General features: G+C 47.4%; 2 protein-coding genes across 2 annotated transcripts; both read left to right on the top strand.

The window, feature by feature from the left end:
• The first annotated feature begins 17 nt into the window (after positions 1–17).
• DDOST (dolichyl-diphosphooligosaccharide--protein glycosyltransferase non-catalytic subunit) lies at positions 18–5,839 on the top strand. The gene is made up of 12 exons (XM_032201657.1): positions 18–32; positions 414–567; positions 684–794; positions 887–973; positions 1,549–1,652; positions 2,048–2,142; positions 2,530–2,623; positions 3,576–3,724; positions 4,004–4,151; positions 4,481–4,601; positions 4,746–4,852; positions 5,329–5,839. The coding sequence occupies exons 1-12, from the start codon at positions 18–20 to the stop codon at positions 5,476–5,478; spliced, it is 1,335 nt and encodes a 444-aa protein (XP_032057548.1). The 3' UTR covers positions 5,479–5,839.
• An 852-nt stretch (positions 5,840–6,691) lies between these two features.
• Positions 6,692–21,855, top strand: DDI2 (DNA damage inducible 1 homolog 2). Its single transcript, XM_032201712.1, has 9 exons — positions 6,692–6,845; positions 11,012–11,141; positions 12,131–12,361; positions 14,709–14,835; positions 16,938–17,065; positions 17,688–17,816; positions 18,610–18,713; positions 19,130–19,319; positions 19,534–21,855. The coding sequence occupies exons 1-9, from the start codon at positions 6,708–6,710 to the stop codon at positions 19,611–19,613; spliced, it is 1,257 nt and encodes a 418-aa protein (XP_032057603.1). The 5' UTR covers positions 6,692–6,707; the 3' UTR covers positions 19,614–21,855.
• The last annotated feature ends 1,225 nt before the right edge of the window (positions 21,856–23,080 follow it).

The following is a 23,080-nucleotide window of genomic DNA, read 5'->3' on the forward strand; positions in this document are numbered from 1 at the left end:
GGGGCTGGGGGAGCTGCATGGGGCCCAGCGCTGTAATTCCACCCCAACACGGACAGCGTTGGCTTGGGGCTGCCGAGTGTGTCTGTGCGGTGCGGGCAGCCCTGTGCCTGTCCCCCTGCTGCTCTCCTCCTGCCCCTTGGCCCCTCTCCTGCTCAGATCCCTGCCCCCCTCTCGCTGGCCCTGGGGCTCAGCCTGGGGTGGGGGGGGGGCAGCGGCGGGGCCGAATCTCGAACCCGCGTCCCCAGCCCCTCACCGCCCCCCCCCAGCTTACACCGCGTCCCTGCTTCGGGCCGGGCCGGAGCCCCGCCTTGATTGGCCGGCGGCGCGGAGCTGTCTGCCGCTGATTGGACAACGGCGGCGCCGGGCTCGGAGCCGATTGGCCGCCTGCCCTCGGCCCGCCCCTTCCTGAGGAGCCTGGCGCCGGCGAGAAGATGGCGGCGGCCGCGGCGCGCCTGTGGTGGCTGCTGGCGGCGGCGGCGGCGGCCGGGGCCGGGCCCCGCACCCTGGTGCTGCTGGAGAACGGCAGCCTGCGGGACACGCACTCGCTCTTCTTCCGCAGCCTGGCGGGTAGGGGCGGCGGCGGGGCTGGGGGCGGCGGCGGGGAGGGGCCGGGGCGGCGGCGGCGGCGCTGAGGGCCCGCTGCCGGCCGGGCCGGGGCTGAGCGCTGCGTGTGGCGGCCGCAGACAGGGGCTTCGAGCTCACCTTCCGCACCGCGGACGACGCCGGGCTGTCCCTGATCAAGTACGGGGAGTTCCTCTACGACAACCTCATCGTCTTCGCGCCGTCCATCGAAGGTGAGCGCGGGGGCAGCGCTCGGGGGGGGGTGCCCGGGGCCGGCTGAGGCGCCAGGGCGGGGGTGACGGAGCTGCGGTGTGTGCCCCTGCAGATTTCGGTGGGAACATCAACGTGGAGACCATCACCGCCTTCATCGACGGTGGCGGCAGCGTCCTGGTGGCTGCCAGCTCGGACATCGGTAAGTGCCAGCCCTGGTCAGGGGGTGAGCGGCAAGCCGAGGGGGTCAGCAGCAAGCCAGCGGGTTTTGGCTGCTGCTTGTACCACGTTCCTGCTCTGCGTGGGCCTTGCAACCATCAAGCAGTTCATTCATCCTTCCCAGAGCTCCTGCAGAAAAATAAACAGGATGAGAAAAAAAAAATGTGTTACCTGATAGTCTTGTAGGGCAGCGTCCTTCAGCTCTGCATTTGTCAGATGCGCTGGAGAAACACGTGCTTGGGAAGGAAAAGACTTTCTATGCTCTTTGTGGAAGGGGGATTTAACTAAACAGTACTTCACGCATGTAGCTTCTTGTGGTGAACAGCAGGGTCTGTACTCTGAAGAAATGGTGATAGTTCTTGGGATAAAAAAAATACATTCTTTGTTCCTATTCTAAATGGGAATTTAGCAGAAAAAGGTTGTGATGCTCAGGGTTTGGCCAGTAGAGTGCCAAACGTGTCACTTTGAGCTGAATTTACTTGTTATTTTGAGCGTTGAGACTGGCACTGCGACCTTCAGAGCATGCTGCATAACAGAGAATCCATTTTCTCCTTTTAGGTGATCCACTGCGAGAGCTGGGCAGTGAATGCGGGATAGAATTTGATGAGGAAAGGACAGCTGTTATCGACCATCACAACTACGATATATCAGACCCAGGCCAGGTAAACGTGTATTTGCTTGTTCTGGGCTTTGTTAATGAGAATATATGCGGAAAAGTTGAGATGAATATTCTGTTCTTACTTTCATTTTTTTCTGCCATCCATTCTCTCCTGTCCCAGCTTGTTCCTAAGAAAGTCATAAGTGGTGCTGTTTAACAGTGTCTGGTCATGCTGCAGTCAGAGCGCTGACATAATAGCACAGAGCTGTGTGCATGCTGCCTTTTAATTCAGCTGTAATCCAAACACTGTTCAGTTTTGATTGCCTGTAAAAACAAAGTTAACTTTCAAGCAAAAAAAGAAGCTGTTGCTTGCTTTTCTAAAACCTGAAAGTTACTGAAGGTGCATAAAAAATGCATTTGCCCGTGCAGTGCATTTACGCAGATCTCATTTCCTCCAAGCACACGCTCATAGTCGCAGATGCTGAGAATCTACTGAAGGCTCCCACCATCGTGGGGAAAACGACGCTGAACCCCATCCTCTTCCGAGGAGTTGGGTAAGTGACCTGCCACGGGGTGTGGACAGGGAAGGGTGTTGGGGCAAGGTGACTGTTGTTGGGGAGGCAGCACAAAGATGTTGGTGTTAGTGTGAGCGAAGGGCAGGGTTAGCCAGCTGTGAACTCCTAACGTGAGAAATCTGTGTTGATTTCGAATCATGATGAAAAGAAAATCTCCCAAGCAGCTTAGATCTTGACTTGGTGATGTTTCTTAATAGAAGTTAATGAAGCTTGACTGAATACCTTGAGAAAGTAACTCGTTTCTGTAAGGGTGCAATTTCTGCAGCTTTCTCACCACATCCAAGGGTGAGAAGGTTTGTGCAGCTTAGCTGGTGCCTGCACATTCCCGTGGCTGTTCATGCTGCTCATTTTCCCTCTTCCTGCAAGGATGGTAGCTGATCCTGACAACCCACTGGTGCTGGATATCCTGACTGGCTCTTCTACCTCTTACTCCTTTTTCCCAGATAAGCCCATTACTCAGGTATGTTTGCTGACTTTCTCTTCTTCTGGGCTGTACTGCTTTGTTCAAATCCCTCACATTTCAACAACTTGGAAGAAAGCTCTTGTGGTGACTTTGAAAGTCACCTGCTTCCCAATATCTCCCTGTGAATTTTTCTTCCTCCGTGCTTTTTGTTGGTGACAAAATGTCCAGCATGAATAATACTTTAGAATAAGTATCAGTCTAGATCAAAGCATATCCTCTTTAAAGGGCTTCATCCCAGGCAGAGAGGGTAGGAATAAAATGCTATGGATCCTATTCCTTGTTATTCTGAGCAGTTTCTTATCTTCTGTTTAGCTGTGAAGCATGCTCCCTGTGGTCAGACTGTTCCACCTCAAAGCAAACCTGTAGCAATAGTGAAATCAGATAACTTGGAGATTGACTAGCTCTTCTTTACTCATTGGCTAATCAGTGAAGAATCAAATCCGCACCATTCAGTGTCATTTACTTATGAAAAAAGAGCGACCGGTCTCTGTAGAGTTCAGCATGTTTCTCTTTTTTTATAAGTCATTATTCACTATTCTGCTTTTAAGTGTGCTAAGATAAATTGATGAATCAACATTTTTAACAAGACTTTTAAAAAGAGATGGGATTTGGATCAAGGGTTCTTTTATTTTTTTCTCAGATAAAGGAGCATCTTTGGAAAATGTTTCACAGACCATAATTTTAAAACATCCTTGTAAATATTAAACCAAGGAACTTCCATAAGTCCATGACCACCTAAGTCAGGACCCAGGCATCATTAGTTTTTCCTTAATGCTTAGATTGGCATCAGCATCCAAAATAACTTGCTTCATGTCTTATAATCTACATCAATAGAAATGCAAAGCAAACACTCATACCAGATAGTAAGAAGAGATAATCAGCAGTTCATCCATGTGAAACTCATATCAATCTCACTGGCTAAATGTCTTTTAAATGTGCTCCTTTCCAGTATCCGCATGCAGTTGGGAAGAACACCCTTCTGATCGCGGGACTTCAAGCAAGGAACAACGCTCGCGTTGTTTTCAGTGGCTCTTTGGATTTCTTCAGTGATGCCTTCTTCAATTCTGCTGTGCAGAAAGCTACTCCTGGCTCCAAGAGGTGTGCTAGCTTCTGGGCATTCCTTCCCAAGGAATGTTTGGGGAGTTGGAGGCAACAGGCAACAGAGTTTCCTGCTGCGGGAAACAGCAAAAAGCTTTAATGCAAATAGGGTGTGATCCAATGCTATGGCCTTGAGGGATGAAGTGCTTTGCAAAATAATTCTCTGTTAACCCACGATAGCTTTTTCTTGCTTTTAGATCTGTTCATGGCTTGTTTTTTGACATGTGTTGTGGTTTTTAGAGTGGCTGCCATATTTTCTTTGCATTCCTTCATCTCTAGGTACTCGCAGACTGGTAATTACGAGCTGGCTGTTGCCTTGTCCCGCTGGGTGTTCAAGGAAGAGGGCGTGCTGCGCGTTGGAGCCGTGTCTCACCACCGTGTGGGGGAACTTGCACCTCCTAATGCCTACACTGTCACCGATCTTGTGGTAAGGCTGCGTGCAGGGCGGCCTGCTTGGAACAGGCTCCTGTCGTGTGGGCAGGAAGAAACCAGGAGCTGAAAAGTGTAGTTGGATCCCTTTTCCTACTGCTGTAACATAGATACTTGCTTACTCTCTGACTAGCGAGAGCTGCTTTGATTACTGATCCCTAGACTGTGTTTCCCAGAGGGATAACTTACCTAACCAGCTTTGGAAAAAAGAAATCTGGGAGAACTCCCTGGTCACTTCAGACTGTATCCCTTCTGGAGTCTTCTGCTGGGGTCCAGGTGTTTTCAGGCATCGCTCCTGACTCCTGTTCATGTACGGGTTTGTTTCAGGAGTACAGCATCGTAATTGAAAAGCTTTCTGATGGAAAGTGGGTCCCCTTTGACGGAGATGATATCCAGCTGGAGTTCGTCCGCATCGATCCGTTTGTGCGGACTTTCTTGAAGAGAAACGGTAGGTTCCCCTCACCTCTCCAGACCCACGTTGAGATGTTTTCTCCTCGGCATGGCAGCATTGTAGCAGGAAGACCTGTGAAGGCTTCCACAGCTTCTGTCTTCCAATTGCTCGTGTCAGTTCAATGTTGCGACTCTTTCTTAGGTGGCAAGTACAGCGTGCAGTTCAAGCTGCCGGATGTCTACGGAGTGTTCCAGTTCAAAGTGGATTATAACCGCCTGGGTTATACCCACCTCTACTCCTCTACCCAGGTCAGTACGGTGGGAATGAATCATGCAAGAGGAAAGGGATATCCGTTAAGTTGTTATTGAGATGCAAGGTACTTGAATGTACGTGGAATTACAGCACTTCTGACTTTTTTATTTGCATTTTGGGGTTTGGAAATGAGCTGTGCGTGAAACTAATTGTGGTTACCCCTTCTTTGGACAAGTGTATAGTTGCTGCAAATGCCCGTGCAGAGAGCCTTAGCATTTTGCAGGCTTGAACTGAGCAACTGTTTCCTCCAGAGTAGAGCATTTGGAGCTTTAAAAATATGTGGGGCACATGCGGATGTTTTTGGTATCAGCTAAAAGCTGCGGTTCAGCCCTAGAAACAAATAGTTCAATTGCCTTTTCAGTAACCTAACAGGTGCTGAGGAGCACAGGGAGTCAGAGGTGCATGCAGGGGATTATCTTGATCCGTTACTGGGCCCTGCTAAACTCGAAAGGAATGCCACCTTTTCTCCTAGGTGTCCGTGCGTCCCCTCCAGCACACGCAGTACGAACGTTTCATCCCCTCGGCGTACCCGTACTACGCTGGAGCCTTCTCCATGATGGTGGGCCTCTTCATGTTCAGCATTGTCTTCTTGCACATGAAGGAGAAGGAGAAATCCGATTGAGCTCCCTATGGGAGGACGAGCCTTTTCCCTGGCACCGTGTGGAGAGGAGCAGCACTCGGGGCCCTTACAGTAACTGTGTGAGGACTGGTAGGTGCCAGACTGGTTTGGGGCTTTTTTTTTTTTTTTTTTAATTACTATTATTACATATGGGTTGATGAACAAGAGAGAAAATGAAGTAAATATTTGCAGGGGATTTGTTGACAAAATGTTTGCAAACACGGAAATGTGACAGCTCAGGTCTTGTTGCTCCTTGATTGTTTCTCGGTGCTGCTGTTCTGTTTGCCCCACCCTGTGGCTGGAATGATTTTGATTTGAGATTAACTCCGTTTTCAAAATAAAGTCTTGTTCCTCTCACCGCGTACTGAAGTGAGTGAATTACTGAGCAGAGCTCTCTGATGAGGAAAGCCTACGGTCAGCACATGGGAGGAGGTTGGAGGGGAGCACTGCCTGTGCTGCCGAATCCTACCCTGCTCCTGGTGCAGAAAGCAGCGGGTACAGCGGGGGTGACGTACGGCATGGGCTGCATCGCCTTGCCTGCTGCTTTGTTCCTGGGGCTCCGTGTCATCCTTCCGTGTCTCAGTCCATCCCCGCAGCGGTGTACCTGCAGGGCAGGCGGGGGTTTCACTGCTGCCTGAGGGCACTGCCCCATCCTGCTGCACCCCTTCCTTTACCTTCCTGGGAGCCTCACAAGCAAATTAACATTCATGTTTCTCACCGCTTGGGGAAAAAAAATAACCCGGCGTGGCAACACCAGCCCTGCAGCCTTTCCCCACAGCCTCCTGCAGCCTGGTGGGAGGCGCGGGTGTGTTGGAGCAGTGCGAAGGCTCTCAGGGGAGGCGGCAGCTGGAAAGCTCGCGGTGCTGGGGGCACCCTCGGGATCTCAACAGCCCCCTGCTCCCACAGGGCTCCCCGGGAGGGCTTGGGGCAGCCCTGGGTGTGCTGGGGATGGGGGAGCCAGCCCGGTGCGTTTGCCCCCCTCACTCTGGGCTGCGCTGTAGCTGCCTCCTGCCCTCGTTTTCCCCCAGAATGAATGGGCAGAGACCTCGGGGGGTGCCCCCCCAGCACCGGGGCGGCCCCGCCCCTTCCCCTAGGCCCCACCCACTCCCCCGAGGCCCCGCCCCCCGCCGCTGGGGCGGGGCGGGCGGCGGGCGGCGCTTTGCGACGGCGGCGCTTGGTGGCGGGCGGCGGCGCTTGGCGGCGGCGGCGGCGGGGGGCGGCCGGGGGCGGCCATGCTGCTCACCGTGTTCTGCCTGCGCCGCGACCGCAGCGAGCTGACCTTCTCGCTGCAGGTGGACGCCGACTTCGAGCTGCAGAACTTCCGCGCGCTCTGCGAGCTCGAGTCCGGCATCCCGGCGGCGGAGAGCCAGGTCAGGGCCCGGCCGCGAGGGAGGCCCCTGGGGGGGGGTGGGCTCCGGGCCCGGCCCGGCCCGGCCGCGGCTGTGTCCCGGTGGGGGGGGGGGGGGGGGGGGGGGGGGTTGGGAGCGGGCCCCGGGGCTCCCCCCGGCTCCGAGGCGGTGCGGGCAGCCCCCAGCGGAGCCCTCGCGGCCCGGGCCCGGCTGCGGGCGGCGGCTTGTGCCGGGCAGCCCGGGGACAGCGCGGGGCTGGCTGCAAGGCAGGGGCAGAGAATCGGGGCCGTGGGGGGGTTGTAGAGGGGAGAAGCTCTGGTGGAAGGAGAGCGAGTGCTGAGGGCAGAGAGGCTCCTGCCTCCCTACCGGCCAGCTCCCGGTTTTGGGGCTCTCCTGCATCACGGTGAGCTGCCGGCTCTACCTCTGTTTTGGGATAACGAGGGGTCGCGTCCTTCCCGTGCTTCTGTGCTTACTTTTGCTGGGAGTTTTTGCTTAGAGCCTGTGCTCTGCTGTGATTAAATTGCTGCAGATTTCCCATTGCACAGGCTGCACGTAACACGGATCAACCCCGTGCTTTTAGGTAGCACCTTTGCTCTCGTTCTGCCCAACTGACTTCTGTGTGTGCGTTATCATCTTTCCTTTCTTAGCATTTTCTAAGCGTATGTTTATTGTTCCTTTATCTACCCTTTCTGCCCGGTGTTTGTTTAGCGTTCTTTGGACCTTCGGTAGGAAGTAAGTTGTGAGACTACAACTTATGGGTGAAGTAGCTTGTTGTGCAGTAAGATTTTGAGTGCCCAAACCACCCCCCACAAGAAGGTAACAGTGTGGGTCTTGCTACAGCTCTTCCTTACCCACAGCACGCGTCGCTTTGTGGGTATGCCGTTGGCTTCCCGGCACAAAGGGGAGATGTAAGGACTGCGCAGGGTGGAGCAGACCACAGAGGGTTAACCGAGTCCTGTTCTGTGATCTCCTGCAAAATTAATTCTGGGGCGGAGGTGAGCGCTGAAGCACTTGGCTGGTGTTGTGGCGGATCGGAGGGTGCCGGGAGATAGCGGGCACGGCGACTGGTGGGCTGTGCTGATAAGAGGAGTTGCAGCAGGGACAGCAGAAGGGAAATAATTCAGCTCACTGTGGTTTCCTTCTCGTGACGTGGAGGCGCCTTTCCTGGAGAAGGAGAGGAAGGCTGTCGGCATTCTTCTGGCAGCGGTGTTATTTCCTTCGTCTCCTTCCCTTTACGTGCTGTGTGTTCCCTGACCTCAGCTGCCTCTGCTGTGCAGTTCCAGCTGAGGCTGCCGGGCTGGGGGACACGTCCCGAGGCATGGCACGGAGCAGGCTGTGACGGCTGGGATCACAGCGCTCAACCTTGGGTCTTTCTCAGGATTTATAGAGAGTGTTTCTCCAGGAATCACACATTGCAAGCTATAGATGACTCAGAGCCAAAACACAATTAAAAACTGGACAGGGGTTTCTGTGCTGGGTTTGATTTGTGGTTGCTGGGGGTGTCTAGCCAGTGGTCCAAGGCATGGTGGTGCACTGAGTCACCCGTGGTGGTTGCTTTGCTGTCAGCCTCGTAGAAGTCCTCAGCTATCCCAGCCTGTGGACTTGAGATGTGGGGCAGGTGAGAGGAGGCAGAGAGGAATTGAAGTGGGTGGCCGGGGCCCTCAGGGTGTCCCAACAGCAGAGGCTGAGAGGGAGATGGGTGTAGCTCTCCTGCATAAACCTGGGGGACCATGTATACATTGGGTAGGATTTATAGTCTTTGTGGGTTTCTTGTTTAAAAGAGCAACGTTTTTGCTGTACGGATTTTGTTTTAATGACAGCTGATTACTTGAGTGGGGTTGATTGCTCCACAAAGACATTCTACCCAACACCACTGTGCAGAATCCGGCCAGTGCATGATGTTGGTGCCAGCTTCCCTACCCAGGTTACCTCCAGAAGGGCTCGTGTCTGGTGCCTTGGCCAGCTTACAAGCTTGCTTTCTGAAATGTTCTGCAAAGCAGGTAATCTAAAGTACAGCAAAATTAAATCAGTTTAATTCCACAGCAAAGTGGAATGGGTCAAAAGCACATTAAGCTGTGCTGCTAATGGATATGGAGCGAGTGCTGGGCACTTAATTCATTGTCTGAGGTGTGAAGGCTGAATGTTCATAAATCCAGCCCATGAAGCAAGATGACAGAGGTAAAACCTCACTTAAACTGATTAGCTCGTGTCTTCCAGGCCGTCTGCACAGAGAAACTGTCATTTAAGATTTGCGCGTGCAGCTGGGATTTATTACAAGCTTGCTTTCTCTGCGGACAGCAGCGTTGCCGAATCAGGTCGGGCAGGGTGTGCGTGGTAATGTGAGAGGATGCGCTGGGACTCCTCCCATCACAAGCTAACCTTAATAATGCTGGCAACGTCTTGCAAACCACCAGAGCAGTGACTGAATGCCTTAATATAGCTTGCAAATGGATCCATGTTTGCTTTGAAAGGGACCCAGAAGCCAGTTGAGTGCAATGCCATGGATTTTGTGAAGTGTGTAGTGAATGAGAAGATAGAAATGTCATCTTTGTTCCTAATTGCGCGTATTTTTCAAATCTTGGTTGTTCTGATTGCTATGTCATACGTGGCTATTACTTTTACTTCCTCTGTCTTTCTTACTTTGATGCCACCTCTTACGATGGATCTCTGCGATCAGGGAGCAGGAGTTAGGATTCTGCGTAATACTTCTGAGCCGATGAAGTAAAGCAGCCAAAGTGTGCAGCGTCTTCCACACTTCGAGGAAGACGCGCACTAATTGTCTTTTTGGATCTTCAGCGTGCTTCTGCTGCTTGCGATAGCATCAGGCAGCGCCGCAGCCCGTCCAGGCGAGTACTGTGAAAGCGTCTCCCACGCGGCTCTGCCAGTCCCAACCTGCGGCAGACCTGTTGTTCCTGAACCAGCCTCTTCCAGACCAGGGAGACGGTCTTGCTAAATTACATGGCAAATGTCAAATTGGATCGTATGCCCAACAGGGTTAGGCTGAGTTCTCCAGCACTTCTTCCTTTGGACGTCTGCCAGGGGTAGGAGGCTGTTGAGCTGATCTGCCTCGTCTCATTGTGCTTTGATGAAGGCACAGAAGCCTTAATGCCAAACAGACACTGTGTCTAGGATGCCAGAGACATGTCTTAAGCAGGAACTTTCGTTCCTTTAAAGCACATCTTTACTTTTATGCGTTGTGTTTTAACTAAATGGCAACAGTTTTGTGGAAGCAGAACATCCTGGTTCCTGTGCTTGGTGAAGTCAGTAACTCCTCTGATGGTATTCATCTGCAGTTACTGCCTGTTGAAATTTCAAGGGGAGCACAGGAGTAATTGAGGACATCTGTAGGTATTACAGAGTCTAATGTTAATTGAAATGTTTCCATGGTGATTATTCATTTTTTTATCTCAATATGTTTTTATATTTAACCTTGTGGACCTCTTGTTAAGTTACATTATGATAATAGGAAATTATGTGACTGTGTTTTATAGTCAAAAGAAATTAATTCCTTGCCACAGACTGATTGCAGATTCAGGACTGGTATGTTTGGGTGCTAAATCTTTGTGTCTGGACGGAGTTACATCACTGAAGTAAAGCAGAAATCTCTGAGCTAATCACTGAGTTCCCTGTAAAACTGGTTATTCTGGGAACCATGTTGTGGGTAAAGGTAGAGATCACTGATCGGTAGACAGTCTGGTCCGGTCTCCCTCCTGATGGATGCTGCCTGCACAATTGAGGCCTTGGCCAAAAGGTGCTGACCTGGGGGCAGATATCACTACAGAAAGCAGCCGTGACTTGGGTAATAGAGATTTGATTTGGGGAACGTGTGGTAAACAGGTCTGACGCAAGGCGTTCTTTCCTTTAAAGATTTTGGCCTCTAATTAAGAGAAACCAGCCCTTCTCCGAGATGCTGGCTTTTGAGAAATGGTTGTTGGGTTTCGGTGAGACCAACTCTGGGTACCTGTCCAACCACTTACTTGTTGAGGTCTTTCTGTGCCTGAGGCCGAGGTGCTTTGGCAGGACTTGTCTGTGCCTGTGGTGAGAGTTGCACGCCTTCTGTTCTGAAGCTTGAGGTGGGCCCAGAGGAGCTGCTGGAACCTTTTCCTAAAATACAAATACATTAAAAGCAAGATCCTGGTCTGTTTTGTCATGCAACTTGTTTTTCCTTACGTTCTCTCCATGAACAGATAGTCTATGCGGAGAGGCCTCTAACTGACAACAACAGATCTTTGGCCTCCTATGGCTTGAAAGACGGGGATGTGGTGATTTTGCGACAGAAAGAGACCGTAGAGCCACGGCCTTCAATCCGTTTCCCAGGTGAGAAAGGTGGTGGTAACGTTTCCTCCGAGCATCTGAAGAACACCTCGCTAGACAAACTGCTTAGGAAGAGAGGGTGGCTATAACTGAGGTGGGGGACTTTCAAAATTAGCTAAAGGGCTTGTTATTTAATTATTTTTATTCTAAGTAAATGAAAAGAAAGTGGGAAAGGATGGAAAAACAAAGAAAATTCAGAATAGCAGATTGCATAAAGGTATATGAATTTTTATACGATTGTCTGTTCCCTTCCCGTTCTGTGGAGTGGTGTAATAAGCATGCGCACGGTGTGGCTCAGACACATTAAGAGGCTCTTGAGATGTGTGCCCTGAATTGTGACAAATACCCAGAGAAGCTGCATCTTAACAAACCAAGTTAAGCAGTCGTGCACACGTGCAAGAGGCTCCTCAAATAATGTGAATGGAGACCTGGTCCTGTCTCTGTTCTGCCTTCTGCAGTGAGTCCTAGCAAATCCACATCTTAAAAGTATGACCAGAAAAGAAGGATTGCTGGCTGAGAAGGGCTTGGGAGCACTGGCTGAGGATCTCGTCCTCCTGCCTTAACGGGAGGGTTGGTACCTGCAATGCAGCTCTGCAGAAATGTTGCTCTTTTTTTCTCTACTTTTTTTTTTTTTTTTTAATCTGAGAGATTCAGAAGTGCCTTAGAGACATCAGGGTTTAGCCTTGTAATCCCTCTGTGTGGCATTCACATTTGTGAAGCTGGAAATAACTAGTCTGTGATTCAAAAAGTGCAATTCTAGGGATAAAAAACATACGAGGTAGAAGAATAGAGCAGTTACATAAATACATACTAGCATTCCTAACCCAGTAACCTGGGGATGTGGCAGTGTTTCTGACGTGAATTGCTGTTCAAAGAATCTGGTCTAATATTGTAGCATGAAGACCAACATCTTTCCACGTTTTTTCCACTTTGTTTTTGGAGCAGAACTGTAAATAGGAAGTGCTGATGCATTTGACCTCTTTTCCCTCAAGGTCTGCCGAGGATAGACTTCAGCAGCATTGCGGTTCCCGGGACATCCACGCAGCAGCGTCAGCCACCAGCACAGCGTCTGCGTCCGTCGCCTTCCGATGCATCTTCGTTCCCTCAGGGTTTGGAAAATCCCGCATTGCTACGGGAGATGCTGCTTGCAAATCCCCACGAGCTGTCCCTGCTGAAGGAGCGCAATCCGCCCCTGGCGGAGGCACTGCTCAGTGGAGACCTCGGTAAGTTGGGTTTTTATCTGTGTGAGGCAGTTTTGAGTCTGTTTGAGCTCAGCTCTTATAAAAGGCAGCCACAGGTTTTTAACTAGCTGGGATGCTCACTGCCAGCTTATTGATGCTGCTGATAAAAGGTGCCAGCTGGGAGTACTGAAGTTCCTCTTTTTTTAACGAGACTATTTCTAACAAGGTGGGCATATTTCTCCTGCTTGGCTTTTTGAATAGTTTCTGTCCCCTACTTTGAAATATCAGGTGCGTGGCTATGTTGAGCTTCTGTGAACACAAGTGGCTCAGCTCCTGATTGTTGTGCTAAGACTCTCCGAATGCAGCTTCCAGTAATGGTGTTGCATTTGCTGCGCCCCAGAGCCCACTAAGACCTCAGCTGGGAGCAGTACACTGTAAGACCGTCTCTCCCTGTAGTGATTAGCTGCTATAGAAGTGGACATCAGAGAGCAGAAAGAGAACAAGTAAATGGTGTCTTTAGGGACCTTTTCCAACAGACAGATGTAAATGTTTACGTTCCTCTTAATCTTGAAAGTGCTCATGTATTTTGGGCACTTCACGTGGCACAGTTGAATCCTAGTATGGTGTCCCTCATTTTCTCTGCTGATGGGTAGCTGATCTTGGTTTCTCATTCTTGATCTGATGGAAGCTTTGAACTCTAGTCCTCTTTTGTTATGAAGAGTGGTGTTTGGGACATTAAAAGACATGCTTCTAAACCTCTGCAAGCACCTAGTTAGGAAATAAATCCTGTCGAGCTTCAGGAAATGAATGATGTACCATCTAGCAGGAGACTTCTTCCTTTTCAAGGTTACATCCGAGTGATTTATCTCTCAAAGAACACTGGAAGGGAACTCACATGGATGTTGTTGGCTTACTGCATTTTCTAATTCTGACGTCAGCTCATACTCTTGTAGTTAAATAGACATCTGTTGTGCTCTCAATCTTTTTCCTGCCTCTTTTGAGCGTTGTGTCTGTAGTGCAGAAGAGAAGTTCTTCCTATTACCTTGAGAAGAATGTGCTGCTGCTGGCACAGGCCACAAGGGGCTAAGCCAGGCACCCAGAACTGGCTAATCAGCCAATCTGTTCTGTCTGGTATGCACATAAGCTTTGATTCAGGTGTGCACTTTTAGTCCCAAAGCGCTGCAGTGGGATGTCAGAAGGAAGTGGCTTGATCTGGTTGTACTCTCACCACTTCGTAATGCTGCTGTCAGTGTTTGGGCATGAGTCCAGTTCAGCTCTGACTGATGTCCAGATACATGCACAGATACGTGCCGTGTGACTGTGCTGGATGCATCGCAGGCATGTTAGAGGACACCTGCTATACAGAAGCCTAATTAAAAACAAAACAAACACACAAAAACGCCCAGTGCTTTCCTGGGCATGTAACTCTCTTTGAGCCACAGATCTTCTGTATGGGAACTGCGTTTCGTGAAGCAAAACCATGGCCTTCTGTGTTTACAGAACTTAATTTATTGCCAGGTCTGTTTGGGAATGTATGTGATCAGATCCAAACAGTAAAAAATAGCCAGAGGCTATCCAAACAGTGGGGAACTAAAAAACGTGCAGTTAAACTTCCTGAAGCAAGTGTCCCTCGTAGCACCTCTTGATTACAGCAATAGGCATTCAGCTTTAGGGATTATAATGTCTGTGTCTTAGCCTGTGTTGCTTGGGTTTAAAGTAAGTTTTGTTATTTTTTTATGCCTTAGAATTTTGGGTTGCTTTTTGGTGAATCTACAGACAACTATTCTGTAAATAGTGTAAATTGTGATAGTTTTTGCAAGCTGTTCTTGTAGGTGGGCCATCTTATTGCAATCTTACTCCTGTCTCTGTCTGAAGTTTTTTCAAAATACATGTGCACAATTCAAATGAGAAGCTTGAGTGCAGGTTTCCTATTCCTGAGTTCTGTTCCAGGTGTAATTTAGCTGCTGTTTTTTCCAGATTTTTTGGAGTATGCTGTAGGCAACTCTTGCTGCAATAGAACAAAGAATTGCCATTTTAATGGCAGCTCTCAATTTCAAGTATTGTTGTCTCAGGAGTTTTTTTCTTCCATTTTTCTTTCACAAAAAGGATATGGAGAGGGAAGTTGAGTTTGACTGTGTCTCGATGTGTTTGGGTAGGAGAAATAACTCTGTCAAGTTGTTTTTCATTTCAGCAGATTCCCAAGTTTGCCACCAATCAATCCTTTTGAGGTTCATCTACAGTGCCTCCAGATGAAGCTTGTTGTGCTTGTGCTGCTGATTCTATCCCTGAGTGTGTGCTGGCATAAAAAGAGGTGCTTGCTGTGCCAGAACTGGATTTGTAAAGAGTAATTTCCAGTAAAAAGCATTTCTGTCTCTCCTTGTTACTGCAGAGAAATTCACCAGGGTGTTGCTGGAACAACAGCAGGACCGAGCCCGGCGGGAGCAGGAGAGGATCCGACTCTATTCAGCTGACCCTTTCGATCTTGAGGCACAGGCCAAGATAGAAGAAGACATCAGGTAGCAAACCAAAGCCACCTGCATGCTTCGGTTCGGAGGTCTTTGTGGCACTTTTTTTCCACAGGGTGCTTCCTTCCAACCTGGTGCTTTTTCCTTGGAGGACACAAGGAGTGTGTTTAGAGAGCAGATCCTGCCTTAAGAGAGCAATCTGCTCGCAGGGTAGCACTCTGAGCCACCTTTGCAAGTGAGAAGGTTGGGAGTCAGGATGCACGGGTGCATCCCGTCCTTTAGAGGTATCCAGCTGAGCACAGACAATGGCGGCAGCACCGCTGTCCATGTGCGTGATGTCTCAAGGCTGGGCCACTGTGAAACCAGTAAAGAGCTCTTGGGAAAAGCACTGAGCCAAGTCCTTGAGAGGTGCTATTCAGGGCATGTCTTGAACCTGAGAACAGAGCCTGTGCCAGTGTCTGAGCAGAGCTCTACAAAGAGTGGGGTGTTGCTTCCCAGCTGCCTTCGAGATACGGTTTTGCTTACTGCTAGTTGTTTTGTATTTCTGGCTAATTCCAGACTCTGCATTTCACTGTTGTCAGAAGAGATCTTCCATAGAAATATGTTCTGCTCATTAGCCTTTGCTCTGTTTCTGTCTTCCAAATGTACTTGCACTGGGCTGAGACTTGATTGCTTAAATTGGGTGATAATTCCTGGATTTGGAACATGGCTGATGATTTTGTCCCCAGTAAAGAAATGTCTTTCTGATGCAGGCTCATAGTTTATCATAACCAGAATTAATTTGCAATAAGTCATTCTTGCGTTATAACTGACAAAGTGTTGGTACCGGATAAAGGCTTAGCATAGCGATGCAGAAAAATGTAATGCATAAACTGCATAGATTTATAGATAAAACATTGCTAGCAGGCACAGGAACACATTTCTTGCTCCATAGATGAGGGAGAATTGGGACAGATAAAGGTGATGTGCCTGAGGTTGTACAGCTATTAGGTAACAGTTCGGACGTCTAGCAGTCCCCAAATTTCACAGCCCATTTAGTTTCTCTGGTTACTTGAACTCCTTGCTTAATCAGGTATCCTCTGCCTTAGATTGATCGGGAGCTCATGCAAGCATCACACTTTTTTGACACAAATCTCTGTCCTTCAAGTGTATCTTAGGTGGACAGAGCATCAAGCACAGAGAAAACAGAAGTTTCAGATCACTGCATAACTGATTTAAGATTGAGTAGCAAAAGACAGTACAACATGCAGCTCTTTGTTTCACAGGTATATGAAGCCAGGGCAGGGTAGCAGGGTGCTCCCAGGTGAGCCAGGTCACTGTTACCTGCTGTTAGCTCTTTCCCTGCTCCACCAAGAAACCGCATCTACCCATCCTGTTGTGGGAAGGCTACAGAAAATGGATGAGAGGAGTTTGCTTTTCCAGTCCTCCTGCTGAGGAGGAGAAGTGAGGTGGCATCAAAGTTGGAAGCAGATAAGGTTATTTCAGATGCAGTCACTGCAGATACCCATCACTTTGAAGATTACTGTAGGGGCCATGATGAGCTTTTTGATAAGTGTTTTTTCTGTAAGCTTGAATTTGCAGCGAGGGCTTGTGCTTACAGTGGTGTTCTCACTGCAGTTTCGCTTATCTCCTCTCCTTGCTATGCCTGGAAAAGGCAAGATAGCAGGGAAACGTTGGAGGATTTTAATGTTCAGCTGCTGTGTGGGATTCCAGTGTTGTAGCTACTGGCAACATCTTCATCATATGCCCTCAGTGTTTGCCTCTTCAGAGTGACTAATAAATATGCAGGTTTTTTGCTTATAAGTCCTCCAGGTTAACTCTGTGGTGACAGGTTTTTGTTGCCGACACAAGGTTGTCAGGTGCAGGCGTCTCCAATGCTGTCGTGTGAGCTACACAAGGTGCTGGAGGGAGCAGCCCTCCTGGCTGTGGGGAAGCAATTTGATATCTCTGGATTAAGCCAAGAGCATTACTAGCAATCCCTCTGCTAAGAAGGCTATGTTTAGCTAATGAAGCAGTATTTGTTGTGGTTTAAAAATGCTGTTTGTAGCTGATGCAAACTGCAGCAGGTGGGATTACATTTGTAAACTGGAAGGATGTTTATAAGGTTTTGCTGATGGAACGTCTGATTTTTCTCTCTTCTCCACTAAATTCAGGCAACAAAACATTGAAGAAAATATGACGATAGCGATGGAAGAGGCCCCTGAGAGTTTTGGTCAGGTGGTGATGCTTTATATTAACTGTAAAGTCAATGGACATCCAGTGAAAGCCTTTGTTGACTCAGGTGAATTGCTGCTATTTTCATCTTTCCCCAGAATCTCTTTCCCTCACTAAGAGAGAGAGTACACACTCCAGAATTTTTGCCCAGAGTATTCCTTTTCCATTATAAAGAACTGTATTACAAGATTTTAAAGCACCTAATTAAAATTTGAGAACAGTTTGGGCTCTAAGGCAAGCAGAGTAAATTGTGGAGACGGTTTGTGAAGCAGCACAAATGAGTGCTTGAACACCCCAGATCAAGGCTCCTGTGAGAATTTCTGGTGTCTGATGGCTGCGATGCCAAAAAAGGTCACTGACACGTGTGTATCTTATCTCAGTTTACAGAAAGGGAAACTTTGCCTGCCTTAACGCTGTGCTTCCCACCCATAGCTTTAAAGGGAAAGTAGTTGGGGCTGTTCCAGTTCTACCGTGGCACATACTTTACTGTCCATGCTGATCTCTGTGTGTAGACACAGTAAATTCAAAGCACTGTGCTTCATAAAAAGCTTTTTTATGCCATAATGCAGTTGCCTGATGCAAGCAGTGTGGTTTCCCAGCTGCTGAGTATAAGATCTTAAGCCCTTTCAGGAGTTTCTTTTATTTTGCAATGCCCTGTCAAGACTTAACATGAATTGTGTTGCTGGTAGGTGCCCAGATGACCATCATGAGCCAAGCTTGTGCTGAAAGGTGCAACATAATGAGGCTGGTAGATCGGCGGTGGGCTGGCATTGCTAAAGGTGTAGGCACACAGAAAATAATTGGCAGAGTGCACTTAGGTAAGTACTGGCATTCTTCTTAGGACAGCTTTAGCAGCAGTTTGACTGTATTCCCTGCAATCTTGGCACCAAAGAGCACCTGATTTAATGCTGTATTTGTTAGAAACTCCTATGGAGTAAAATAAAAGTGCATCTGCAGTACGTTCATTTGACTTGAGCACAATAATCTGGTTTCTGTCTCACTTAATGCTTTTGTAATGGAATTACCTCTCTTTTAGGTGAGAGAGTCTTCAGGTCCTGCAGATGTAGAGAAACCATTCACTCTGGGTGCAAAAGCAGGGTTGATGTGAAGGAGCAGGGTGTCTCCTGTTTGGGGTGTGGCTGTTGGTCTGTGTGAGTTGCTCAGGAAGGGCTCCAGTATGGTGGAGTGCTTCATACTCCTCCAGGAGGAGAAGGCTGGCTGTGTTTGTGTGCAGGTTTTCTGGATGAGTGAGGATTGTCCTTATTGTCTGAAAAAAAATGATCCTCTTTACTGTTCTTGCTTAGATTTGTGCTCTAATGAGCTGTACACTGCTCCTCTAGCAGTGTAGCTTGGAGGCTTAGGTGAGCAGTACTTAAGGCTCTAGAGCAGATCAGCTTTGAAAACAATTAATTACCTCAGACAAATATAGACCTAATAGTCCCTGGGGCTTGCACATGGCTGGACTTCTTGTGACCAAAGCTGTATGTCAGAGCTCTAGCTTCAGTTTTACCCAGCACGTTTGCACAAGCCATTCCTAGGGGATGGAAGAGCAGAAGGTAATTTGTTGCACTGTAGGATGCAAGGCAGTAACTTTTCTCCATTGTGTTTCAGCTCAGGTTCAAATTGAAGGGGATTTCCTGGCATGTTCCTTCTCAATCCTTGAAGAGCAGCCCATGGACATGCTTCTAGGACTGGATATGCTTAAGAGGCATCAGGTATCAACACTTGTTTTGAAACAGTTACTGGCTCTTCCAAGTGAAGCTCTAAGCACAACATAAATGCCAAGCCTGTGAATGTGTTAGGATTTTCTGGGGAGAGAAAATAGATTATTTTTTAGCCAGTTACAAAAGTAGTACATATGCCAAAGACATTGTGGATGGATGTATAGGGTGTCTGGTTGCTCCAGAGTTTTTTGCTCTGATCAGAAATGTTCAGAGCTTTCCAAATGAATGATTTATTGCAAAGCAAGTCCTGTAGGGTCCTTTACTTATAGCTGATGATCTTGACCCACTTTGCTTAGTTGCTAAGGGCTGTGCACATTGAAATGGATCGTTTAACCTTGTTTCTCCTTTTTCTCCGGAAACTGGCTTACTCTTACGCAGGCCCCTGATGTCTTGATGCTCTTTCACAGTGTTCAATTGATCTCAAGAAGAATGTACTAGTGATCGGCACGACTGGTTCTCAGACCACTTTCCTCCCGGAGGGCGAGCTCCCAGAGTGTGCCAGGCTGGCTTATGGGGCCGGGCGGGAAGATGTGCGGCCGGAGGAGATTGCGGACCAGGAATTAGCAGAAGCAATACAGAAGTCCGTAGAGGAAGCAGGTACCATAACAAGCCCAGCTGAAATAAGAATCTGCATAGTTTTCTTGCTGTGTATCAGGATGTCTGTTGGCAGTCACTGAAAGGCCCCTTCTCCCTTTTCTCAGTTCCTAGGAGATGTAATCTAATGCAATATCAGTGAGTAAAAGGTAGAGAGAAAGGGGCTTTGTTCTTGCTTGTGGCTTCTAATTACACCTATCTTTTCCTTTCTGTACAGCAAAATCTGTCCACATGAAGGCATTCGGGGGTGCTTGCTGTTCAATTTGTGCTCTCCTTGCAACTTTCTACCAGCTCTGATATCTTGGTCTTCGAAGGTGTGGAGATAAGTGATTGTCTCTGGCACCCATTCACCTGGTTCAAGTTGTTGTGCCTAGTCAGGGACATGACTCAGTTACGTTGTGTTTTAGCAGCCTCACATTGGGTCACTTGTGCTGACCTCTGCAAATCCTGTTCCTAATAGCTACTGTATATAAAAGTAGGGGAGCTGTAGCATTAAGTCCAAATCTTTGGAAAGGAGGAATACCAGCCTCAGCAACTATTTGGGTCTTAAATGTGCAGTGTCAAAGTACATCTGTGCCTGGTTGCTGCCCCTCTCTGAGGAGCTATAACTAAGCAATAAGTGTTAACTTGTAGCTCATGCCCACCTGTTTCTTTTCCAAGACAAAGTAAGTTCATGACAATTTTTAGAAAGTGTGCTATTTCAGCATTTTTGCCTTAGAATGGTGCTTGTGCCCTTGGAAGGTAAACTGTTTTTCTTACTAAAGATTACTGTTGCTCTAAATTTCAAAAGCAGCAGCAGAATTGACATCCTAATGTATACCAGCCATAAAGATGGTCTGCAAAGAGAGTTTTCCCCTCCTCTCCTAGTTTTGTTCCCTGTTACTCTGGAATCTGTAAGCTGCACAAATCAAGATGGTCTGGGCTCTGGAAGATATTGGTAACTGCAAATTTTAATTAAATGGAGATGCCAAAGTAGTTAAAAGCTGAGCTATAAGCCAAACTGTCTGAAACTCAGGTTTTCCATTTAACTCCTCCCTTAACTTCAGCATATGCTTTTGAAAAAAAGGAGAGATTCATTTCTTTATGCCAACTATTATGAGAAGCCATAAGCAGCTCAGAAAGTGTATTTCTTAGGACTTTTCCAAAACCGTTAAGGATAGCTTTTTTTTTTTTTTTCTTTTTAATGCAGGTGGGAAGATGTTTGAGTTTACTTTACTTTTTATCCTTAGAAAGTATTGCACTAAGATTCTGCTTTCTGTATGCGAGCAGAACACATAATGGATCACGTTTAAGCTGATAAAGTTGATTTATTCAGTGGTTTTATTGCTATTTTTTCAATTATAGCATGCTTCTAGTTAGACTTGAAGTCTGATAACATTTTTTAAATATATATATAAATATATATTATAATGCACTGTTATTTTTTTCTTTAACACTTCCCAATTGCTGCTTGGTTGTCCAAAGTGTAAACAGTGTATTTTCTGCAAATAATCAAGGGAAGCACAGGATTGTACTTAACAGTCCCACTGAACAATATTCTTCTATGCCTGAAAGTTTTCACAGATATAAAACCTCCAGAGGAAGGCCAGTCTTCAGTGTATTGTCAAGAAATGGTTTGCATGTTTGACTTTCTAAACCAAATTAGAATGCTCATTAACTTAAGTTGTAGCAAGTGAAGAGAAAAAACAAGGATTTGATCTTGCTCCATCAGGTTTTGATGTACTTAAATGTCAGACTTGATGGCTTGGGCTCAAGTCTCTTCACATAACCTGGAAGAGAGAATGTAGCAATGTAAATGTGTTCTTCCGTTAAAATTCTGAGCTTGATGAAGACAAGGGTGTTTTTTGCAGTCTTCCCCCATTTCAGGTGAGTCTTTGCAGACATAGTTGGCTGGACTTAGTTCTCTGCTGAAAGAGAGATCAAATAAAAAACAAACCTCTTGGCCTGAAAAATGTGAGTCTTTAAAGTCTTTATAGTTAAAGCAATTTAGGCAAGTGCTTTAAAATGAAAAGTGTCTTAAGATGACTTGCAGCTACTTAGATACCAATACTGTTCTAAAGACCATGAGGCTTTGTTCAAGCTAGTCAGCAATTTGCCATTTTCCATTGATACTGAGCCCTAGAGGAATGTAAAAGATTTATGAGAACAGGAAATCTATTTTGTATGTTCACTTAATACTTGTAGAACACTAATGCACAAAATTAAGGTAGGTCTTGCTTAGATCGACTCTCTGCAAGCCTTGGACCTTTTACAAGTCTCTGACTTGCAGGCATCTTGTTAGCTGTATTCTGAGATATCAGACTATTAACTTACACCCTCTTGCTCTTTTCTAAAACAATTAACTGCTGCTAGCTGGTACCAGAAAAAACAAGTGAAAGAACAGTAAACTGCAGAGGAAGAGAGAGAGAGAGAGAGAACATAATGCAGCACCAAGGAAACCCAGCTTCCCACAAGGCCTGTAATTTTTCGTAACAGCTTGAGTAGTACAACAGAAATCACTGTACATTTGTAGACCATTAAAGTTCTCATTTTGAATGCACCTGGGTTATTCTTGAGTTTTATTTAATCCCTGGAAACCTACTTTTGTGAGCCTCATGTTTTCTGTCAGCTGACTTCCTGGTGTTTCAACACCTGTGGAAAGGCAGCTGAGATGGTAGCGAGGTCATGGTTTGTTTTACTTGTTTTACTGTGATCTCCTAGATTCTCCATGAATGCTTCATTTATGTTTTGAGCGTTTATTCTTTTCTGTCAATATGCAGTGTCCTCCCCACTATCACCACCCCTCATAACAACCTGGTGATTATGGAGGATTTACAGAACTGATAGCGAAACTACAATTGTCTTAGTAGGAAGCATATTGAAGTAGCTTACCCCATATGCAGCTTTTCATCCAGACAGCCTGGCTATAAGGCGCTGCCTCCACATATGCAGCTCAGGCGTTTCCTAATATAGAGAGGAATTTATCCCTGATGTTGCACTTTGTGGAGAAGAGTTCATTTCTGGTGCTAGCTGGATCAATATCCTTAATGGGGTTAGGATTCAGCTCCTGTATATATCCTGGGAGAAGGATGACAGCAAGTCTCGGAAGGATGGTGCTGAGGAGTGCTTGGCAGAATACCAGGTACTTCTGCTGCCTAAATGACTACAATTCCCTGATGTTTGACTGATCAGACTCTGTTTTTTGACTCACTGGGTCTGTAATCAGTTCTGCTTTCTCTCCAAAGGATTGGCTTGGAAGCAGGGAACATAATGCTACCACATAGAAACAGGAAAAGATCCCTTCTGGCTGAATGTGTATCCTGTGTCACGAGTCACGAGCCTCTCAGCCACCCTTATGCAAAGATTAGCAGTCTGAAAATCTGCAGGATATTTTCAGATTTTTAATACTGTAGCATAGCCAAGTTGTAACTGCATTAAGACCAGGTGTGTGACCAATAGAAAAGATTGCTGTGGTATAAAATAAAGCAGCAGATGCACAAAGTGTATTGATCAGAGGTGTGGTATCCCAGTATTTAGTGCACCTTTTTATCTAATAGAGAATAAAAGAAATGGGTACCTGAGGTGAAAAAGACCTAGAGCCAGTGTGTGGTGCTACCAATAGAGATCTGTACTTCGTCCATTCTCCATGGGGAGGAGGAAGCAGTTGAGCTGGTTTGACTTCTGGCTGTCTGTTCTTTGCTTTGCTCTTCAGTGCCTCAGGGAGTATTCCCTTTTGGGATTTCTGCCCTAGGATCTTTATGCTTCCCATTTGCAGCAAGCCAGTG

This window comes from Aythya fuligula, chromosome 21 (assembly GCF_009819795.1).
Source record: "Aythya fuligula isolate bAytFul2 chromosome 21, bAytFul2.pri, whole genome shotgun sequence".
Lineage (NCBI taxonomy): Eukaryota > Metazoa > Chordata > Aves > Anseriformes > Anatidae > Aythya > Aythya fuligula.